General features: G+C 48.5%; 1 protein-coding gene across 1 annotated transcript in view; it reads left to right on the forward strand.

Annotated features, from left to right (window-relative positions):
• Window positions 1–22,643, forward strand: part of DYNC1H1 (dynein cytoplasmic 1 heavy chain 1) — a 91,243-nt gene that overhangs the window by 40,705 nt on the left and 27,895 nt on the right. The window contains exons 24-43 of the mRNA XM_037984524.2: window positions 1,112–1,277; window positions 1,373–1,561; window positions 1,653–1,847; window positions 2,497–2,779; window positions 3,619–3,719; window positions 4,789–4,948; window positions 6,450–6,693; window positions 7,188–7,371; window positions 7,643–7,855; window positions 9,087–9,325; window positions 9,829–9,985; window positions 13,247–13,474; window positions 13,997–14,227; window positions 14,489–14,629; window positions 14,888–15,121; window positions 15,210–15,416; window positions 15,505–15,626; window positions 16,762–16,927; window positions 18,348–18,511; window positions 20,613–20,742. Of these exons, the coding sequence (XP_037840452.1) occupies window positions 1,112–1,277; window positions 1,373–1,561; window positions 1,653–1,847; window positions 2,497–2,779; window positions 3,619–3,719; window positions 4,789–4,948; window positions 6,450–6,693; window positions 7,188–7,371; window positions 7,643–7,855; window positions 9,087–9,325; window positions 9,829–9,985; window positions 13,247–13,474; window positions 13,997–14,227; window positions 14,489–14,629; window positions 14,888–15,121; window positions 15,210–15,416; window positions 15,505–15,626; window positions 16,762–16,927; window positions 18,348–18,511; window positions 20,613–20,742 (3,754 nt within the window). The remainder of the gene's footprint in view (window positions 1–1,111; window positions 1,278–1,372; window positions 1,562–1,652; window positions 1,848–2,496; window positions 2,780–3,618; window positions 3,720–4,788; window positions 4,949–6,449; window positions 6,694–7,187; window positions 7,372–7,642; window positions 7,856–9,086; window positions 9,326–9,828; window positions 9,986–13,246; window positions 13,475–13,996; window positions 14,228–14,488; window positions 14,630–14,887; window positions 15,122–15,209; window positions 15,417–15,504; window positions 15,627–16,761; window positions 16,928–18,347; window positions 18,512–20,612; window positions 20,743–22,643) is intronic.

Below are 22,643 nucleotides of genomic sequence, written 5' to 3' on the forward strand. Positions count from 1 at the left end.
ACATATAATGACTACCATTCCCTTCCCTGTCATGCAGTGATTACTAATTGTACCTACCTTGGATTTTTTAAATTGTCCTACCTTGGATTTCCTAAGTCTTTAATTTAACTATCATCTACCCTCCAAGGCAGCTTGCATGGCATCTCTTCAGTGTTTATCGCTGGCAGTTTTCTTTTTTTTTTTTTTTTTGAGATGGAGTCTTGCTCTGTCACCCAGGATGGAGCACGTGGTGCAATCTCAGCTCACTGCAACCTCCTCCTACCAGGTTCAAGTGATTCTCTTGCCTCTGTTTCCAGAGTAGCTGGGATTACAGGTGCCCACCACCACACCCAACTAGTTTTTGTATTTTTAGTAGAGATGGGGTTTCGCCATGTTGGTCAGACTTCTCTAGAACTCCTGACTTCAGGTGATTTGCTCGCCTCGGCCTCCCAAAGTGCTGGGATTACAGGCATGAGCCACCGCACCCAGCCTCTGACAGTTTTCCGAGTGGCATCTTTTCCTTTCAGAATAGTTTGCTTAGGCTGAATTGGACAGATTTTTTTAAAAATTAGTTAATAGGCTGGGCGTGGTGGCTCACGCCTGTAATTTCAGCACTTTGGGAGGCCGAGGCGGGCAGATCACCTGAGGTCAGGAGTTTAGGATCAGCTTGGACAACATGGTGAAACCCTGTCTCTACAAAAATACAAAAGTTAGCCACGCATGATGGTGGCTGCCTGTAATCCCAGGTACTCGGGAGGCTGTGGCAGGAGAATCGCTTGAATCCGAGAGGCAGAGGTTGTAGTGAGCCGAGATTGCGCCACTCCACGCCAGCCAGGGTGACAGAGCAAGACTCCGTCTCAAAAAAAAAAAAAGAGTTAATAAAGTAACTTACTAAGGCAGATGACATGAAATTCTTTGCATTCATTGAATTCCTCTTACTTCAAGATCTTGTTAGGTAAGTGTGTATCTTTTGCCAAGGACTGGAAGAAATTTCGATGTGATTTGAATTTGGGCTGGAGATTGCCACCACCAGCCACATCTTCTTTCCCTTCCTGCAGTTTGAAATTTTGCCTTGATTCACCTTATGTGTGTATATCATATTTTAGCAACTTGAGTGTTATTTTAATTTTAGGTTCTATTTTGTGGGTGATGAAGATTTGCTTGAAATCATTGGAAACAGCAAGAATGTCGCTAAATTACAGAAACATTTCAAGAAGATGTTTGCTGGAGTTTCGAGCATCATCCTGAACGAGGATAACTCTGTTGTTTTGGGTATTTCATCTCGGGAAGGAGAGGAGGTAAATTTCTATTTGTAACTTTTAAAACTTCTCTCACATTTTTGCACACCTCATTTAAAATTGTTACTTTAATTTTATTTCTTCATTTATTTCAGGTTCTGTTTAAAACTCCTGTGTCAATTACTGAGCATCCCAAAATCAATGAGTGGCTCACGCTGGTAGAGAAGGAGATGAGGGTCACCCTGGCCAAACTGCTTGCTGAGTCTGTTACGGAAGTTGAGATTTTTGGTAAAGCAACTTCAATTGACCCAAATACCTACATCACTTGGATTGATAAATACCAGGTAATCTATAGTAGAAGTGAGTGGGCTCATGGTGAAAACACGGACCAATCTTTAAAATGATCTTTTGGGATCTTGTTCCTGTGTCTTTCAGGCCCAGCTTGTGGTTTTGTCAGCCCAGATAGCCTGGTCTGAGAACGTGGAGACCGCACTGAGCAGCATGGGCGGAGGTGGAGACGCCGCGCCCTTGCACTCCGTGCTGAGCAATGTGGAGGTCACCCTCAATGTGTTAGCAGACTCTGTCCTCATGGAGCAGCCCCCACTCCGAAGGCGGAAGCTAGAACACTTGGTTAGTCTCGCACCAGACTCCTTCCTTACCAGTTAGACTCTTACACCGTCAACCACGCAGTTAAGTGGAAATCATGCTTGAAAAAGGTTTCAGATAGTATCAAGGAGAACAGTGGACGGTGTATGGATATCCTCTGAGGGTGGGCATTTGGCTCCCTGTCCCTATTGAAAGGTAATCTCGGGCATGCGGGGGTTACATGACATCACGGTAGAGAGGAAGGGATCAACCTTGGTCAGGATCTCTTGCTCTTTCCCGTCATCTCCCCAGAGAGGTGGCCACAGCAGTGCTAAGCCGCACGGCGTGGACAGTGCCTGCTCCGAGTCCCATGGTGGTACGTGGCAGACTCTTAGGACAGACATCAGAAAGCTAGCCTTCCATCATGCTTTAGGATAGTTGCAGAATTTTAAACTATTTAAAGCCAGGTGTTTCTGTTTCTTTGTTTTTGCTGCAACTCTGGGTTCTATGTAATACCATCTCATGAGTAACATTTCTCTCATCTCTGAAAGTGAATTTGCCTTTTGGAACATTTACTGAAAACCATTGTAACTGGACCTAGAACCTCAGTTTCAGTTTAACAATCCACAGACCCAGAGAATGCACTGTATTGCTTTCGCGTAGGTGAACTTTTAAAGTGACTGTCTTTCTTCAGATTACAGAGTTGGTTCACCAGAGAGACGTTACAAGGTCCTTGATCAAAAGCAAGATTGACAACGCCAAATCTTTTGAATGGCTCAGCCAGATGCGATTTTACTTTGACCCTAAGCAAACTGATGTGTTACAGCAGTTGTCAATTCAAATGGCAAATGCCAAATTTAACTATGGCTTTGAGTACCTGGGTGTTCAGGACAAACTGGTCCAGACCCCCCTCACTGACCGCTGCTATTTGACGATGACACAAGCCTTGGAGGCCAGGCTGGGGGGTTCCCCATTTGGTAAGTTCTTCCACAGATCTGGACAGATGGAATCATGTATTAAAATGTTTGAAGATAAAACTAATGATTTGAATGTACCTCTTTTTTTTTTTTTTTTTTTTTTTTTTTTTTGAGATGGAGTCTCTGTCGCCCTGGCTGGAGTGCAGTGGCGTGATCTTGGCTCACTGCACGCTCTGCCTCCGGGTTCAAACCATTCTTCTGCCTCAGTCTCCTGAGTAGCTGGGATAGCAGGCACGCGCCATCACTCCAGGCTAATTTTTGTATTTTTAGTAGGGATAGGGTTTCACCATGTTGGCCAGGCTGGTCTCGAACTCCTGACCTGGTGCCTCCCAAAGTGCTGGGATTACAGGCGTGAGCCACCACGCTTGGCCTGAATGTACTTCTTAATTATGTGGTGTGTACATTCTAAAATCTTAAATTTGCATTTATTACTACTTTGATTTTTTTTTTGAGACGGAGTCTTGCTCTGTCACCCAGGCTGGAGTGCACTGGTACAACCTTGGCTCACTGCAACTTCCGCCTCCCGGGTTCAAGCGATCTCCTGCCTCAGTCTCCCGAGTAGCTGAGACTACGGGCGTCCACCACCAAGCCCGACTAATTTTTGTAATTTTAGTAGAGATGGAGTTTCACCATGTTAGCCAGGCTGATCTCGAACTTCTGACCTCAGGCAGTCCACGCACCTCGGCCTCCCAGAGTGCTGGGATTACAGGCGTGAGCCACTGCAGCTGGCCACTACTTGGATTTTTTAAATGAGTTGCTTTTTATAGTTATTTTAAAGCTAAGGATATGTTTTCAGTTAGGTAATGGATTCAAGCATTCTGTTGCTTTTCTTTAAACAGGACCTGCTGGAACTGGGAAAACAGAGTCTGTCAAAGCTCTTGGCCATCAGCTTGGACGGTTTGTTTTAGTTTTCAACTGTGATGAAACCTTTGATTTCCAGGTGAGACGCTTTATGGGATCCACCTAAAATCTAATGCCCTGCGGGGATTGTTTGGGGACTATCAAGCTCGCACCTGTGAAAGCCGTTTGTGTTGCCACTCAGCATGGTTTATGTGGCCTCCTGAGTCCTGTGGTAGCGATAGGTGTTGTCTTGAAGTGTTTGAGGTGTCCAGCATACATGCTTTGAAGTTGACTTTAGTTTCATGTTTTCAAAGTTAGATCTTTAGTGTAATATTTTTGTAAAATGTCGGTTTTTTGAAGACATTTTTAGTGCCTGTGTCTTGGAATAAGCACATGTTATGGAAGAGGTTTATCTTTAATCGACAAAAAGTGATAGAATAAAAACAGTAGCTTTGTCATTGGGATTTTATTGGCACAGAAGGAAAGAAGGTATTATACTTTTCATCTGTCATGATGATGGCTATTGTTCATGAAGTAACTGCTGTGTGTGGGCACTGGGCCCCTCACCTGAGGTGTGACTCTAATTTATCCTTCACAACCACCATGGGAGGTAGGTAGTATTATTCCCATTTCAAAGATGGGGAGATACGCGTTTCAAAAAGATGTGACTTGCCCAAGGCCAAACAGATCATCAGAGTCAGGATTCGAGCCCCATGAAGCCAGCGCTGAGGCAGGTGGTATGGGAGGCTGCTCAGGCCACCATATCCAAGCAGCACAGGCTGTGTGGCTTAACAATAGAAATATATTTCCTCACAGTTCTGGAGGCTGGGGAGTCCAAGATCAGGGTGCCAGTGGGGTTCAGTTCCTAGTGAGGGCCCTCTTCCTGGCTTGCAGTTGGCTATTTTGTCCCCACAAGGCCTTTCCTCGGAATACAAGCATGGAGAGTGTTCTGATTCCTCTTCCTCTTCTTATAAGGGCACCAGTCCCATGGATAAGCAGCCCAACCCTCATGGCCTCATTTAACCTTAGTTACATCCTTACATGCTCTTTTGCTAAAGACAAACCCACTAGGGTAAGGGCATCAACATACTAATTTGTGGCAAGGGAGAGGGGGAGACAATTTAGGGCACAGCAGGTGATTTTAGCTTCTTTCTTCCTCTCCTTTCCAGGCAATGGGCCGGATCTTTGTGGGCCTTTGCCAGGTGGGTGCTTGGGGCTGCTTTGACGAGTTCAACCGCCTGGAGGAGCGGATGCTGTCAGCTGTGTCCCAGCAGGTGCAGTGCATACAGGAAGCACTGCGTGAACATTCCAGCCCCAACTACGACAAGAGTAAGACACCTCTTCTTCAAAGATTACTTAGAGAATGTAGAGGGAAATTCCCTTGTGAACTAATTTTTTCCTCTTGGATTAGAAATAAGAAATTAGCTCACAGGAACTCACTATTATAGGCAGTATAGTGAGCCGTGGTTAAAGATGGAAGGTAAGAAACCCAGGCCAGGCGTGGTGGCTCACGTGTGTAATCCCAGCACTTTGAGAGGCCGAGGCAAGCAGATCACTTGAGGTCAGGAGTTCAAGACCAGTCTGGCCAACATGGTGAAACCCATCTCTACTGAAAATATAAAAATTAGCCTGGCGTGGTGGTGGACACCTATAATCCCAGCTACTCGGGAGGCTGAGGCAGGGAGAGTCCCTTGAACCCAGGAAACAGAGATTGTAGTGAACTGAGATCATGCCACTGTACTCCAGCCTGGGCCACAGAGCAAAACTGTTCCCCCAAAAAAACCCAGGACTGTTCTGCATCACAGCTTTCAGTCATCATTCTAGGGCAGCAGCATAGAGGTTTCTATGTCCCAGGACAACCAAAAACCTGAGCAGTCCTTCCTCAGCCAGGCAGATGCCCCCGTGCTCCCTTATAGCTTGTGTGTGCCCTCCATGGCCTTTGCCACGGGATGAGTGTGTCCTCTGGTGTGGGCCCTCGGTGCCCCCTCTTCCTTCCCACATCGTCAGAGAGCCAGCCTCCCCAGCCACCTGTCTGGCCAGTGTTCTGCCATCTGTCTTTGGAAACAAGCCCTTTATCACGATAGGAGCAGCTGTCAGAGAGGCCCCAGGGACCACTTCCCTTCCCGGTTCAACACAAAGTCCCAGCATATGGGTCAGGGAGGGTGGGATGCTGAAGGAGGCAAACATTTGGGTATTGGGTGGGTGTGAAATTCTGTCTTAGGTACACAGTGTGGTTTTTAATGTTTCCTTTTATTGCATAATAATAACTTGCCTTATGGAGAATTCCCCAGACCTCCTAAACAAAACAAAAGGAGTGTGGAAGAAAGCACAACACTTGCCTTTGCGATCAGTGTTCTCTCAAGGCGAGAATACACTTTGTTCCAAAGTGGCTCAGAGGTGCTTGGAGGTTTGGGGTTCTTTTTATTTTGTCGATGCTAGGAACAGGTAATTCCCATGATCTAAGCCAGTCAGTGTCACAGCATTTATTCCTTTTTATTTTTGCACATTTGTGGACTGCATCTCTATCTTGAGTTCTCTGTGACACTCAGTGTTGTGTTGCCCAAATAACATAGTGGTCTCTGCCTCTGGTGGCTTGACCTGGGACACGTGCACGTGAGGTGCATGGGAATGGGTCCACCTGGGCTGGGAGAGCGTGGCTGGTGGTCCCTGAAGAAAGGCCAGAGAGCAGCCCCCCAGGAATCCTCTACTCCAGCTCCCTGGGAGAACGAGAGCTTTGTCTGTTGTTTTAGAGACATTTTAGAATGGGGTTTTTTGTTTGTTTGTTTGTTTTTTAACATTTCTAGCCTTAACACTATCATCTCGTTCTCAGCCTCTGCCCCCATTACTTGTGAGCTGCTGAACAAACAAGTCAAGGTGAGCCCGGACATGGCCATCTTCATCACCATGAACCCTGGCTACGCGGGCCGGTCTAACCTTCCTGACAACTTGAAGAAGCTGTTCCGGAGCCTGGCCATGACCAAGCCCGACCGGCAGTTAATCGCCCAGGTCATGCTGTACTCACAGGGCTTCCGCACTGCTGAAGTGCTTGCCAACAAAATCGTCCCATTTTTTAAGTAAGTAGCCTAGAATTCTTCATACTCATATTTCTTACATGTGATAAATGTGCCCATTTAACCTTAAAAATTTTTTTTTTTTTGAGACGGAGTCTCGCTCTGTCGCCCAGGCTGGGGTGCAGTGGCCAGATCTCAGCTCACTGCAAGCTCCGCCTCCCGGGTTTACGCCATTCTCCTGCCTCAGCCTCCCGAGTAGCTGGGACTACAGGCGCCCGCCACCTCGCCCGGCTAGTTTTTTGTATTTTTTAGTAGAGACGGGGTTTCACCGTGTTAGCCAGGATGGTCTCAATCTCCTGACCTTGTGATCCACCCGTCTTGGCCTCCCAAAGTGCTGGGATTACAGGCTTGAGCCACCGCGCCCAGCCAACCTTACGATTTTTATGTGTAATGATGGTACGTCTTTCAAAATATCCATCTCTGATTTCTTGACACTTGACCCTATTATTGTTTAAAGTATACTGTTTTTAAAGAAAGCCTTTTTTTTTCTTATCTAGACTATGCGATGAGCAGCTATCTTCCCAAAGCCATTATGACTTTGGTCTTCGGGCTTTGAAGAGTGTGCTGGTGAGTGCAGGCAATGTGAAGAGAGAGAGAATCCAGAAGATAAAGAGGGAGAAAGAGGAACGAGGGGAAGCAGTTGATGAAGGAGAAATTGCTGAAAATCTCCCTGAACAAGAGGTTCGTTTTGATCATTCAAACCTTATACATTATTTAAATTTACCTTTTTAACATTTAAGCCATGACTTGTGGGTTCTTCTTGTGGTTCACATGTCTTGGGATGACTGGAATCGACTGGAATGTTGGCCCAGTGAGTTGAGTGCACGAATGTGGGCGAGTGATGGTCGCACCCTTTGTTCACCAACAGTTACCGATCACGCACCTCCTGGGGATGCAGCGGGTGGCACTTAAGCCGTGCTCCACTGCTCACAGCCCAGCCCTCTCCCCGTAGATTCTGATACAGAGCGTCTGTGAGACGATGGTGCCGAAGCTGGTGGCAGAGGACATCCCGCTGCTCTTCAGCCTCCTGTCGGACGTGTTCCCTGGAGTCCAGTATCACAGGGGTGAGATGACTGCCCTTCGAGAAGAGCTGAAGAAAGTGTGTCAGGAGATGTATTTGACATATGGAGATGGAGAAGAAGTTGGTGGAATGTGGGTTGAAAAGGTAACTCGGATTGTTTCCTTGACCACTGCCCTCACAGACCCTGCTGGCCTTAGTGTCCAGTAATGACAGCCGTGGGCCCTTTGATGAAACTGTCCGCAGAGGCTGTGGAGGTACATAATATGCTTTATGAAGATTTGCCCAAGGCCTATTTGAATTTTTTGTTGTTGTTGTTTAAATGAAGAGGAAACAATACTTAACCTGAAAATTTTACACGATACAGTTCGATTTCTGAAAATGCTAAGTGCATGACTATTTTGGAAAGTTGTTTATACTGGTAAAAATTCTGCTTACAAGACTTTCCAGTGCCAGAGGTGAACAGCCTCAATTGCTGATCAGTAAGTACTTTACATTCTGTATTGGCTTCTTTCCTTACTCTATGTGATTCATTTAAGAAAACGTTTATTGTTTACACAAGCTGTGTGTGTTTAGCCTGAGAGACGCTGTACGGGATTGAACATGCAGCTCATCCATTCAGTCTCTGGTTGTCCTTGGCGGGATCTGATGTCTCCTTGTTGAGGCTGCTCGTTGGTGTCTTGTCCCACTGGCTCCAGCCTTCCTGACTTACTAAAGAACTCGCCAGTTTGGAAATGTTTGTTTTAGATGTGGCCTATGTAACATCTCTCCAGTTGGGGAGTTTCAGTACTTGCCTTTAAAAATCCATAGATAGCGCGGTGGCTCACGCCTGTAATCCCAGCACTGTGGGAGGCCGAGGCGGGCGGATCACGAGGTCAGGAGATCGAGACCATCCTGGCTAACACGGTGAAACCCCGTCTCTACTAAAAAATACAAAAAACTAGCCGGGCAAGGTGGCGGGCGCCTGTAGTCCCAGCTGCTCGGGAGGCTGAGGCAGGAGAATGGCGTGAACACAGGAGGCGGAGCTTGTAGTGAGCTGAGATCCGGCCACTGCACTCCAGCCTGGGCGACAGAGCAAGACTCCATCTCAAAAAAAAAAAAAAAAAAAAAAGAGAATCCATAGATAGGTGCTTGTAATCCCAGCTACTCGGGGGAGTGAGGCAGGAGAATCACTGGAACCTGGGAGGTGGAGCTTGCAGTGAGCTGAGATCATGCCACTGCACTCCAGTGTGGGCAACAGAGAGAGACTCCGTTTCAGAAAAAAAAAAAAGTCCACACGTAATGTTTCTTGCTGACTTTCACAAGAGGTGGCTGAGCGAGGAGCTGGCCCCATTCCTCCTCTGGGATGGTCACTCTGCTGGTCTGTTGGGCCCTGCAGGTTCTCCAGCTCTATCAGATCACCCAGATCAATCATGGCCTGATGATGGTGGGGCCCTCGGGAAGTGGGAAGAGCATGGCCTGGCGTGTCCTGCTGAAGGCGTTGGAGAGACTCGAGGGTGTGGAAGGTGTGGCCCATATCATCGACCCCAAGGCCATCAGCAAAGACCACCTCTACGGAACCCTGGACCCCAATACCAGGGAATGGACAGATGGGCTCTTCACACACGTGCTGAGAAAGTACGTCTTCTTTGATCTGTGTTTGTGTTCTCCTGGATGTGGGCCCTACGTACTTTGCTCTCACAAGAGCAGAGTATACATTATTTTCAACCAGTCTGAGCAAATTAAAGGTCACTGCAAACTATCATAGGTAAACGTGCCTAATGTTGAAATCTTGATTGGCCAGGCACGGTGGCTCACGCCTGTAATCCCAGCACTTTGGGAGGCCGAGGCGGGCGGATCATGAGGTCAGGAGATCGAGACCATCCTGGTTAACACGGTGAAACCCCGTCTCTACTAAAAATACAAAAAAATTAGCCGGGCATGGTGGTGGGTGCCTGTAGTCCCAGCTACTCGGGACGCTGAGGCAGGAGAATGGCGTGAACCCGGGAGGCGGAGCTTGCAGTGAGCCGAGATTGTGCCACTGCACTCCCGAATGGGCGACAGAGCAAGACTCTGTCTCAAAAAAAAAAAAAAAAATCTTGATTTAGTCAGCAGCTGTTTTAAAATCCTTCCCCGACCAGGATCATCGACAGCGTGAGAGGCGAGCTGCAGAAGCGCCAGTGGATCGTCTTCGATGGCGATGTGGATCCAGAGTGGGTTGAGAACTTGAACTCAGTGCTGGATGACAACAAGCTCCTAACTCTGCCCAATGGAGAGCGCCTCAGTCTTCCACCCAATGTAAGTAGCCTTTTGTATGTCATCAACTGAATAATTCCTTTTGGCCAACTAAAATTCATATGCTAGCTAAATGCAGATCTGGAGTCGTGGACCCAGATTGCGTGGAGTAGCGATCATGTGTAAGTAATTTTCAGAGGCAGCATCTCAACTGCTAGATTTTTTTTCCATTTCCATGGCTAGTGAGAAACATTTTAATAGGTTTTATTAATGGCTTTCTATCATTTATGGAATAATAAGCACATTCTGTGATTATCGGTTAACCTTGTATGGTGGGGTGGTTGTTAGGGTTTCTTAAGCTATTATACATCTAAAGAGTTGGGAAAATGAGAAATTTGGAATGGGGCTTTCTAGGCTGTCCCTCGGGAAATGAGTGCATGGTGCAGGTGCCTGACAACACCTACTGATCAATAAACACAGGCAGGCCCGGTATAGATTTGCACTGAGTCAGACCCTGTTGTAGATGCTGAAAATACAGCAGTAAGAAAGCAAGAAGACAGGCCGGGCGTGGTGGCTCACACCTGTAATCCCAGCACTTTGGGAGGCCAAGGCAGGCGAATTACAAGGTCAGGAGATCGAGACAATCCTGGCTAACATGATGAAACCCCTTCTCTACTAAAAATACAAAAAATTAGCTAGGCGTGGTGGCAGGCGCTTGTACTCCCAGCTACTTGAGAGGCTGAGGCAGGAGAATCGCTTGAACTTGGGAGGTGGAGGTTGCAGTGAGCCAAGATTGCGCTACTGCGCTCCAGCCTGGGTGACAGAGTGAGACTCTGTCTCAGAAAACAAAAAAAAGCAGGAAGATAAAAGCCCTTGCTCACGTGTGATACATAAAATGGCCAAACAAAATGAATAGTGATTGGTGCAAAGAAAAAAAGAAATGGAAAGTGAGCTGTCAGGTGTTGGTGGGGGCTGGAGGTTAAAATGTGAAGCCTTCCCTGTGAACGTGATTTGAGCAGACACAGGGGAGTGAGGGAGTAGGTTCCAAGGCTCCCAAGTATTCTGGGCAAAGGAACACACAAGCAGGAGTAGCAGGTCTGGGACAGGGGCCGGTGTGCATGAGGACAGCGAGGGGCAGTCAGCTAAAGCAGAGAGGATAGGGAGGACAAGTCGGGGCTGAGACCAGAGAGGAAACGAGCCAGGTCAGGGGCCCTGGAGGTCATTGTGGGAGTGTGAGTTTGTACACTGGGCAAGCTGGGATCCATGGAGCAGCCTGGCAGGAGCGATGTTCCATGGTGTATGTCCACGAAGATCCGTCTGGCTGCCATTTGGAGAATGAAGAGGGCAGGGTGAAAGCCAGGAGGCCAGTTGAAGGCTGCCTCAGTCCTCCAGGCATCAGGGACAGGGGGTGAGCTGGCAGCAGCAAAGGTGCTGAGAGGTGGCTGACAGTGGTCGGAGTTTAAAGCATGCATGGGATTTGCTGATGGACTAGATGTGAGTGTGAGGGAAACAACTCAAGGATGATGCGAGGTTTCTGGCCTGATCAGATTATGAGCCTTTAACAACAAGGCTTAGGATTGGTATTTATCTCAGCTTCAGGAACCAGCCATGCATTCTGAGTACTGTCTGAAAGTGCACTTACTCCAACAACTCGAGTTCCGCTCTGACAGCTGATCCCGTAGAGTCTAACTGTTGTCAGAGGAGATTGATCTCCTTGTTACAGCTCCGGGGTTAAGACTCTGGAGTCCGACCACCTGCTTTGAATCTCAACCACTGACTAGCAGTGGGACCCCAGCAAGTCACCTGCACCATCTTTAAACTGGAGATGAGGCTGGGCACAGTGGTTCGTGCCTGTAATCCCAGTACTTTGGGAGGCCAAGGCAGGTGGATCATCTGTGGTTAAGAGTTTGAGACCGGCCGGGCGCGGTGGCTCAAGCCTGTAATCCCAGCTCTTTGGGAGGCCGAGACAGGCGGATCACGAGGTCAGGAGATCGAGACCAGCCTGGCTAACCCGGTGAAACCCCGTCTCTACTAAAAAATACAAAACACTAGCCGGGCAAGGTGGTGGACGCCTGTAGTCCCAGCTACTCGGGAGGCTGAGGCAGGAGAATGGCGTAAACCCAGGAGGCGGAGCTTGCAGTGAGCTGAGATCCGGCCACTGCACTCCAGCCTGGGCGACAGAGCAAGACTCCATCTCAAAAAAAAAAAGACCAGGCCGGGCGCGGTGGCTCAAGCCTGTAATCCCAGCACTTTGGGAGGCCGAGACGGGCGGATCACGAGGTCAGGAGATCGAGACCATCCTGGCTAACACGGTGAAACCCCGTCTCTACTAAAAATACAAAAAACTAGCCGGGCGAGGTGGCGGGCGCCTGTAGTCCCAGCTACTCCGGAGGCTGAGGCAGGAGAATGGCATAAACCCGGGAGGCGAAGCTTGCAGTGAGCTGAGATCCAGCCACTGCAGTCCAGCCCGGGCTACAGAGCAAGACTCCGTCTCAAAAAAAAAAAAAAAAAAAAAAAAAAAAAAAAAAAAAAAAAAAGACCAGCCTGACCAACATGATGAAACCCTGTCTCTATTAAAATGACAAAAAACTAGCTGGGCGTGGTGGCGCATGCCTATAATCCCAGCTACTCAGGAGGCTGAGACAGGAGAATCACTTGAACCTGGGAGGCGGAGGTTGCAGTGAGCTGAGATCACACCATTGCATTCAAGCCTGGGCAACAGGAGCAAAACTCCATCTCCAAAAAAAAAAAAACACTGGAGACGCAGCATGCCTGCCTGGTCATGCCTGGTCAGGTTGTGTAAGACTGGAGGGATCCAGGCCCGGTGCGTACCCAGGATGCAGTCACTACTGACATCACACTTGGAGGGGCTGTTGCTTCTGAGCCCTCAAGAACAGTGGGAAACCTTAAACACGGTGGTCTGCCCTGCTCTTCTCCCTGCCACACACACTTGTCCTGCCCAGATTCCTGTAGAGAGAATGGTGAATACTGTAGTGATGCGAGCTGTAGGTGTTTTTTGGTTTTTTTTTAATAAGTGCAGAAAAAAAATTTTTTTGAGACAGGTTTTCACTATCACCCAGGCTGGAGTGCAGTGGCATGATGTTGGCTTACTGCAACCTCCACCTCCCAGGCTCAAGTGATTCTCCTGCCTCAACCTCCCAAGAAGCTGTAATTACAGGCACACGCCACCATGCCCGGCTACTTTCTGTGTAGGAAAATTAAGTTTTAAGTCACCTTTTCAGTTTGTATATAGGTGAAAGAATCTTAATGTCCAGGTTTTTTCTAAACCTATGTTATTAAATCTGCTTAATGTTTTCTTTCAAGGTGAGAATAATGTTTGAGGTACAGGACTTGAAATACGCGACCTTGGCCACAGTGTCACGCTGCGGCATGGTCTGGTTCAGTGAGGATGTGCTGAGCACCGACATGATCTTCAACAACTTCCTGGCCAGGCTACGCAGCATCCCGCTGGATGAAGGGGAGGATGAGGCACAGCGGCGGCGCAAGGGCAAAGAGGATGAGGGGGAGGAGGCCGCTTCCCCCATGCTGCAGGTATGCCCAGGTGGGACCCATACATCATGACGCGAGGGTGCTAGGATGTTCAGATGTGATCTTGCTATGTTGCCCAGGCTGGTCTTGAACTCCTGGGCTCAAGCAATCCACCTGCCTTGGCCTCTCAAAGTGCTGGGATTACAGGCGTGAGTCTCTGTACCCAGCCAAGTGTTGTGTAATCAATGTTGTCTTCCACCAGCTTAAACGAGGAAGCCCGGCTGTAGCAGCTACAAATGTTAAAAGTCATGTATGGGAAAATTTAACAAATTCTTTTCATTATCTTACTTTTCTCTACAAATTGATGGAAGACTGCTCTTTGCCATGTTCAGTGGGAAAACCAAAGTTCCTGGGAAGCAGGGTTTTTGAGAACCACCAGCGTAAAGGAATGAGGATTGGTCACTGAAGCGTCATCCAAAATTAGTTTTCCAAGGTCATATGACCTTCTCCTGGGACCAGGTTAGAATCCATGAAACTTGCCTGCCCTTTGAAAGATAGTTAAGTATCACTCATTCCACTTCCCAGATCCAAAGAGATGCAGCCACGATCATGCAACCATACTTCACGTCCAATGGCCTGGTCACCAAGGCACTAGAGCACGCCTTCCAGCTGGAGCACATCATGGACCTAACGCGCCTGCGCTGCCTGGGCTCGCTCTTCTCCATGCTGCACCAGGCCTGCCGCAACGTGGCGCAGTATAACGCCAACCATCCCGACTTCCCCATGCAGATCGAGCAGTTGGAGCGCTACATTCAGGTCAGGGGGCATCAGGGGCTTCACAGAGCTCACCACTGCGCCCAACCACAGGTCTGAGGACCTCTGAAATGCTGCACCTGTGTGGATGTGCTCTCTCCTAGGCAAGGGCAGAGCCTTCGTTGAGGGGCTAGGAAAGGTGCAGTGGGTGTCTGTGATGCAAGAAAACCGGGAACCACTGTCTTTTGGTTAACTTTGCTGTAAGTGTCTTTCTTTTGTTGTTGAAATTTTATTAAAATCAAAGTTTAATTCCTCTTTTAATAGCGTTATCTGGTTTATGCCATACTCTGGTCCCTGTCTGGAGACAGCCGGCTAAAAATGAGAGCAGAGCTGGGTGAATACATCAGAAGAATCACGACCGTGCCTCTGCCCACTGCACCCAACATACCCATTATCGATTATGAGGTGAGCATGCGGTTACAGCCCGTGTTGATTTAACTCGTCCTGGAACAACCTGACCATGGACCTTGAGTTCATCTTTTCATTGTATTCCATTTCACAGAAGGACTTTATCCTTTTAGTTTCATGTGTTAGCAAAGAATGCACATTAACCTGACCAATTCCTTCCTTTTTCTGAAAGCTCAAGTTTGTGTTCAGGTAAGCAAACCTTGTGAGGAGACACCTTGGTTCCAGCCTGACTCACGCTTCCATCTCTGTGTATAGGTATCCATCAGCGGAGAGTGGTCTCCGTGGCAGGCCAAGGTGCCTCAGATTGAAGTGGAGACGCACAAGGTGGCAGCCCCTGATGTCGTTGTGCCGACACTGGACACAGTCCGCCACGAAGCCCTCTTGTACACTTGGCTGGCCGAGCACAAGCCCCTGGTTTTGTGTGGCCCTCCCGGGTCTGGCAAGACCATGACACTCTTCAGCGCCCTCCGGGCCTTGCCTGACATGGAGGTAAAGGGTCCAGGAGGTGGACAGCAGACCTTTTGGTGTTGAGCGGGGGGTTGGTCTCACAGTGTGGTTTTGTGTCTTCCCTCCAAAGGTGGTGGGTCTCAACTTCTCCAGTGCTACTACGCCAGAGCTGCTTCTGAAGACTTTTGATCACTACTGCGAGTACAGGCGCACGCCTAACGGGGTTGTTTTGGCTCCTGTTCAACTTGGAAAGTGGCTGGTGTTGTTCTGTGATGAAATCAACTTGCCAGATATGGATAAATATGGGACCCAGAGGGTCATATCCTTCATCAGACAGGTTTGTTTCTATCCACAAGGCCCGTCCTGCCCCACAGTGTCTCTTGTTCACGTTTTGCTCCTAATGTAGTACCTGTCCATTCCTTCAGATGGTGGAGCACGGAGGCTTTTACCGTACCTCAGATCAAACGTGGGTGAAGCTGGAGAGAATCCAGTTTGTTGGGGCTTGTAATCCCCCCACAGACCCTGGAAGAAAGCCCCTCTCACACAGGTAAAACAGCTTGGTAGACTGCTCTGCTTCACACACACACAGCTCCTGGATTGCTGTACACACAGCTCCAGGATTGCTGTACACACAGCGTCACAAAAACCTGGTTTTGATAATAAAGATAACAATACTGCTTATCGTGGGCTCCTCTTGGGTTACTTCTCTGTGCTGTAATGACAGGAAAACATGTTAAAAATCATTGGCCAGGCCGGGCGCGGTGGCTCAAGCCTGTAATCCCAGCACTTTGGGAGGCCGAGACGGGCGGATCACGAGGTCAGGAGATCGAGACCATCCTGGTTAACATGGTGAAACCCCGTCTCTACTAAAAAATACAAAAAAAAAAAAAAAAAACTAGCCGGGCGAGGTGGCGGGCGCCTGTAGTCCCAGCTACTCGGGAGGCGGAGGCAGGAGAATGGCGTGAACCCGGGAGGCGGAGCTTGCAGTGAGCTGAGATCCAGCCACTGCACTCCAGCCTGGGCGGCAGAGCGAGACTCCGTCTCAAAAAAAAAAAAAAAAAAATCATTGGCCAGGCGTGGTGGCTCACGCCTGTAATCCCAGCACTTTGGGAGGCGGAGGTGGGTGGATCACGAGGTCAGGAAATCGAGACCATCCTGGCTAACATGGTGAAACCCTGTCTCTACTAAAAATACAAAAAATTAGCTGGGTGTGGTGGTGGGCACCTGTAGTCCCAGCTACTCGGGAGGCTGAGGCAGGACAATGGCATGAACCCGGGAGGTGGAGCTTGCAGTGAGCCGAGATCGCGCCACTGCACTCCAGCCTGGGCGACAGAACGAGACTTCATCTCAAAAAAATAAATAAAATGAAAGCATTGATCTCTTGGTAGTGATGAACTGCTCCAGACTCATCTGTAGAGCCAAGATGAGGCTGAAATAAGCCTCGGTTATTTTCTCATCTTTGCTGGTTTCTTTTTCAAGTGTTTTCCGTCGACTGTTATGTGTCGGACCCCAAGCCTGAGTAGTGTGTGTGTGATCTCAGCTAACACCGATGTCAAGTCTGCATAGCTGGGTTAGGAAGCGACCTCCAGACAGGGCCCTGGCAGGGCAACTCCACTGGCACACTGCCCCTTCCCTGGAGCCGCTGTCAGGGAGGGGTGCTGAGCTGGGCTGTCTGTGCACAGGTTCCTCCGTCACGTGCCTGTCGTGTATGTGGATTACCCGGGCCCCGCCTCCCTCACACAGATCTACGGCACCTTCAACCGCGCTATGCTGAGGCTCATTCCATCCCTGCGGACGTATGCGGAGCCGCTCACTGCTGCCATGGTGGAGTTCTACACCATGTCTCAGGTACGCAGAGTTTCTTTGCTCTTCCAGAAATTGTTTTCCTCTCATAATGAAGGCACTCTATTGGCCAGGTGTGGTGGTTCGCACCTGTAATCCCAGCATTTTGGGAGGCTGAAGTGGGTGGATCCTTTGAGCCCAGGAGTTTGAGACCAGTCTGGACAACATGGCAAAACCCTGTCTCTACAAAAAATACGAAAAATAGGTGGGCATAGTGGTGTGTGCTTGTAGTCTCAGCTGCCCAGGAGGCTGAGGTGGGAGAGTTGCTTGAACCTGGAGGCAGAGCTTACAGTGAACCGTGATTGCGCCACTGCACCAGCCTGAGTGGTAGAGTGTGAGACCCTATCTCAAAAAAAAAAAAGAGAACTCTATTGAAAAAGATTGGACTTTATTCAGAGATGTTATCGAGCCGAGAGACTTTCTCCAAGGTCTGTCATCAAAGTCGCTTTTCTCTGCAGGTACTGAGACTGCTGCCATTTCCATGTTTAAACGTGTGTATGTATGTGTAGATCATTATCCGATACATGTGTATGTATGTGTAGATCATTATCCGATACATGCATATGTATGTGTAGATCATTATCCGATACATGTGTATGTATGTGTAGATCATTATCCGATACGTGTGTGTGTGTGTGTGTAGATGATGAGAATAGAGGCTGTGCAGTTTCTAAATGTATAGAAAGGCTGCGTATCTGCCAGATTGCTCTCAGGATGGTGGGACCAGCTACACTCCCACCAGCAGCACCCGCTTCCCTGTGTTCTGCAACATTTAAAAAAGAGTCATTAACAAAAATGTCGTTGCCCATTTGGTGAGCAATGACTCTCGTCGTTGCTGTTTGCATTTCTCTGTTGAGCCTCCCATGGAGCGCTGGCTGCGGGGATGAGTGGGAGCCGCCGACCGCCCTGCTGTGTCTCCCTCGCTCTTCATGCTTTGGGACAGCTTGCTTGTCATAGGTGGCAGATGCTTTTTCCCAGTATTTAATTTGCTTTTAATTTTAAGCATTTTCAGAAGGATTTTTTGTAGTTTCATTGTTTAAATATTTAAATCATTAAATAAAATGTATTTCAGCATAAAGTGAGCAGCTTGAATCTAACTTTGTTCTGGATGGTTTTCCAGTTGTTCCAACATTGTTTACTCATGTGGAGACGGGGTCGCGCTCTGTTGCCCAGACTGGAGTGCAGTGACACAATCTCGGCTCACTACAAGCTCTGCCTCCTGGGTTCAAGCGATTCTCCCGCCTCAGCCTCCCTAGTAGCTGGGACTACAGGCGCCTGCCCCCATGTCCAGCTATCTTCTTAAATATTTCAGGGTCTGGGTTCTTTAATGTAATATGTAAATATGTTTTGCCGCATTTTACCTTTTGACCACTTCTCTGTGTCTTAAGATATTGACATGTAACTTCTATTTTTCTCATTCCCATAGGAGAGATTCACCCAGGATACACAACCTCACTATATCTATTCACCCCGTGAAATGACTAGGTGGGTGAGGGGCATCTTCGAAGCGCTGAGACCTCTGGAGACCCTGCCTGTTGAAGGCCTCATTCGAATTTGGGCACATGAAGCTCTGCGTCTCTTCCAAGATAGGTAAGGGAAGCCGAGGATCCAGCTGGGGTCTTTGCAGGGGTGGCCTGCTTAAGTTAGAGCCAGGTGGTGCCAGTGGTGGAAGGAGCGTCAGCCAGGGCAGCCTCCCGTCTGGACTCTGGTCACAGTCGCCCCAGGGTACCAAAGTCACAGTGCACTGAATGCACCAGCTGCCCACCACTGTCTGCTTACGCAAGGCACTTTCATAAACCTTATGGCCATGAACAGGGTACTTTTTTTTAAAGATACACCATAGAAGTCAAAAAACAGGGCACTTTAATAAACCTTTTGAACTGTCAGGTGGGACCACACAAGGTAGCAGCTGCCTGTGATAACCTTCCCAGAGCACGGGTTCACTGCTGAGTTAAAAGGCCTCCCAACAACTGCCCGGTGTACATGCTCCATAACCACCATCCCTCTTCCTGACTCAGCCTGTGTTCTCATCAGAGGCTTTGCAGCTGGAGCTCTGGGGCACTGGTTTTCTCTTTTACCTGTTGCCCACTTGGATCAATTCTTGTTTTGTAAGTTTTGAGTTTTTCTAGTTAAGTGACCAGTACTTAAGGGAAAAAAATCGCTAACGGATGACTGATCAGCATCAACTGTGTGGGTTTTGTGGTTTGAATCGCAGTAAGATGACTTGGCAGATGGTGCCCTCCAGACTAAGAAATGCTTAAGTGTTGGGCAGCTGTGCTTCTGGACCAGGTGTCATCCCGCAGGTTTTCCTATCATTACTGTACAGGAAGTCTCAGAATACTGCCTAGTTGTAATCGCTGGCTTTCAAACCCGACTCCTTGGGGTTCTTGGGTAATACTGGGCACATTACTGAGAGCCACTGTAAGAGATGAGCAGGCAAGGCAGAGTACAGAGCGTGTTGGCCGTGGCAGCCCTGTTTTTATTTCTTATTGGAGTTCTGCTGCTGTTTAAACGGTCTTTGGTTGTTGTTGCTGTGTCAACTACCTTCACTCTCCCCTTTTCAATTAAAAAAAAAATTGGCTGGGCATAGTGGGTCACATCTATAATCCCAGCACTTTGGGAGGCCAAGGCAGGAGGATCCTGGAACCCAGGAGTTCAAGGCCAGCCTGACCAACATAGTGAAACCCCCATCTCTAAAAAAAAATGAAAAATTAGCCAGGTGTTGTGGCATGTACCTGTAGTCCCAGCTACTCGGGAGGCTGAGACAGGAAGGTCGATTGAGCCTGGGAAGCTGCAGCTACAGTGAGCCATAATTGTGCCACTGCATTCCAGCCTGAGTGACAGAGCAAGACCCTGTCTCCCACAATATAATTTTCACAGATTTCTAATACCACAGAGAATTTTGTTTAAATTCAAATGTAGCAACAGCAGTTGTGCTTACAAATTCATGTTGGCTTCAGTAAGTAAGTATATATCTGCCTTCAGTAGACCCTCACCTGGTAGCCTGCATAGGAGATCTTACAGTCAGCTTCTCAAAGGTCCTCACACAGCAGGGCAATCACAGGCTCACCTTCTTGCCTTGTAGTAAGTCAGTCTTACACCTCTAAAACTACATACATCACAGTTCCCTTTTTTTGTTTGTTTGGTTTTTTTTTTTTGAGACAGATTTTTATATTTTTAGTAGAAACAGGGTTTCACCACATTGGCCAGGCTAGTCTCGGACTCCTGACTTAAAGTGATCTGCTTGCCTCTGCCCCCCCAGAGTGCTGGGATTACAGCTCGAGACTAGCATGGTGAAACCTCATCTCTACTAAAAATATAAAAATTAGCTGGGCATGGTGTGGCACACACCTGTAATCCCAGCTACTCAGGAGGCTGAGGCAGGAGAATCGCTTGAACCTGGGAGGCAGAGGTTGCATTGAGCCAAGATTACACCACTGCGCTTCAGCCTGGGCAACAGAGTGAGACTCAGTAAATAAGTAAGTAAGTAAAGTAAATAAATAAATAAGTAAATAAAATTTCAGGTTGCCTAAGCTGTCATAAGTTCAGCTTCTTAGGTTTGTCCATGCATAGTAAAGGAAGATGTGTGATAAAGACTGCATCCTTTGGAAGAGCCCACAGCACCCACAAACATGGTGCTTCTTCACCGTGGCCTGTAGTTACCCAAATGCACATGCTGCTCTCCCCACAGACTCGTGGAGGATGAGGAGAGGCGCTGGACTGACGAGAACATCGACACGGTTGCTCTGAAGCACTTCCCTAACATCGACAGAGAGAAGGCAATGAGCCGGCCCATCTTGTACAGCAACTGGCTGTCAAAGGTAGCAGACTCGCAGCGTTTTAGACGTCCTTCTTGTTCTGCCGTCCCTTTCTAATTCTAACCGATTCTAACCAATTATCTTCTACTCAAAAATACCTTTGGGCCAGGTATGGTATCTCACATCTGTAATCCCAGCACTTTGGGAGGCTGAGGCAGGAGGATCACTTGATCCCAGGAGTTTGAGCCCAGCCTGGGCAACATAGTAAGACCCCATCTCTACAAAAATATTTGAAAATTTAGCCAGGCAAGGTAACTCACGCCTATGGTTCCAGCATCTTGGGAGGCTTGAGCGCGGGAAGTCACAGTGAGCTGTGATCACACCACCATACTGCAGCCTGGGTAAAACAGCAAAACCCTGTTTCAAAAAATACTTTAAAAAACAAAACATTGCGCTGGGCGCGGTGGCTCAAGCCTGTAATCCCAGCACTTTGGGAGGCCGAGACGGGCGGATCACGAGGTCAGAAGATCGAGACCATCCTGGCTAACACGGTGAAACCCCGTCTCTACTAAAAAACTACAAAAAAACTAGCCGGGCGAGGTGGCGGGCGCCTGTAGTCCCAGCTACTCGGGAGGCTGAGGCAGGAGAATGGCATGAACCCGGGAGGCGGAGCTTGCAGTGAGCTGAGATCCGGCCACTGCACTCCAGCCTGGGCGACAGAGCGAGACTCCGTCTCAAAAAAAAAAACAAAAAACAAAAAAAAACAAAACAAAACATTGGCCGGGCGCAGTGGCTTATGCCTGTAATCCCAACATTTTGGGAGACCGAGGCGGGTGGATCACCTGAGGTCGGGAGTTCGAGAACAGCCTGACCTACATGGAGAAACCCCGTCTCTACTAAAAATACAAAATTAGCTGGGTATCGTGGTGCATGCCTGTGATCCCAGCTGTTTGGGAGGCTGAGGCAGGAGGATCTCTTAAACCCAGGAGGCAGAGGTTGAGGTGAGCTGAGATTGCGCCATTGCACTCCAGCCTGGGCAACAAAAGTGAAACTGTGTCCCAAAAAAAAAAAAAAAAATACAGTGAGGTGCAATGGCTCACGCCTATAATCTCAGCACTTTGGGAGGCCAAGGCAGGCAGATCACTCGAGGTCAGGAGTTCGAGACCAGCCTGGACAACATGCTGAAACTCCATCTCTACTAAAAAGACAAAAATTAGCCAGGCATGGTGGCACATACCTGTAATCCTAGCTACTCGGGAGTCTGAGAATTGCTTGAACCCGGGAGGCAGAGGTTGCAGTGAGCCGAGGTCATGCCACTGCACTCCAGCCTGGGCAACAGAGTGAGATTCTGTCTCAAAAATAAAAAAGAATAAAAACTTAAAAAGAGTCCAGCTGGCCAGGTGCAGTGGCTCAAGCCTGTAATCCCAGCACTTCGGGAGGCCGAGGCGGGCGGATCATGAAGTCAGGAGATCGAGACCATCCTGGCTAACATGGTGAAACCTCATCTCTACTAAAAATGCAAAAAGTTAGCCGGGCATGGTGGCGGGCACCTGTAGTCCCAGCTACTTGGGAGGCTAAGGCAGGAGAATGGTGTGAACCCAGGAGGCGGAGCTTGCAGTGAGCCGAGATCGCGCCACTGCACTCCAGCCTGGGTGACTGAGCAAGACTCCGTCTCAAAAAAAAAAAAAGAGTCCAGCTTGGGTGACAAAGTGAGACCCTACCTCAAAAAAACACTTAAAAAACCAGAAAAATCTCTTTGTCCTGAAGTGCACTACAAATGAGGCTGCCATTGCGTCAGTGATGGGCTGTGGGTTTGCAGTCACTGATGCTTTAGGGCAGGAACTCCCAGGAGTATGGCTGGCTGGCTGCTGCTGGGGTTCTGACTTCTGTGTGAGGGTCAAGCCATTGGATTGCCATCCGGTAGAAGATGTTGCTTCAGTGGGTTTACAGTGAAAGAAATCTTT

This window comes from Chlorocebus sabaeus, chromosome 24 (genome assembly GCF_047675955.1).
Source record: "Chlorocebus sabaeus isolate Y175 chromosome 24, mChlSab1.0.hap1, whole genome shotgun sequence".
NCBI classification, from domain to species: Eukaryota; Metazoa; Chordata; class Mammalia; order Primates; family Cercopithecidae; genus Chlorocebus; species Chlorocebus sabaeus.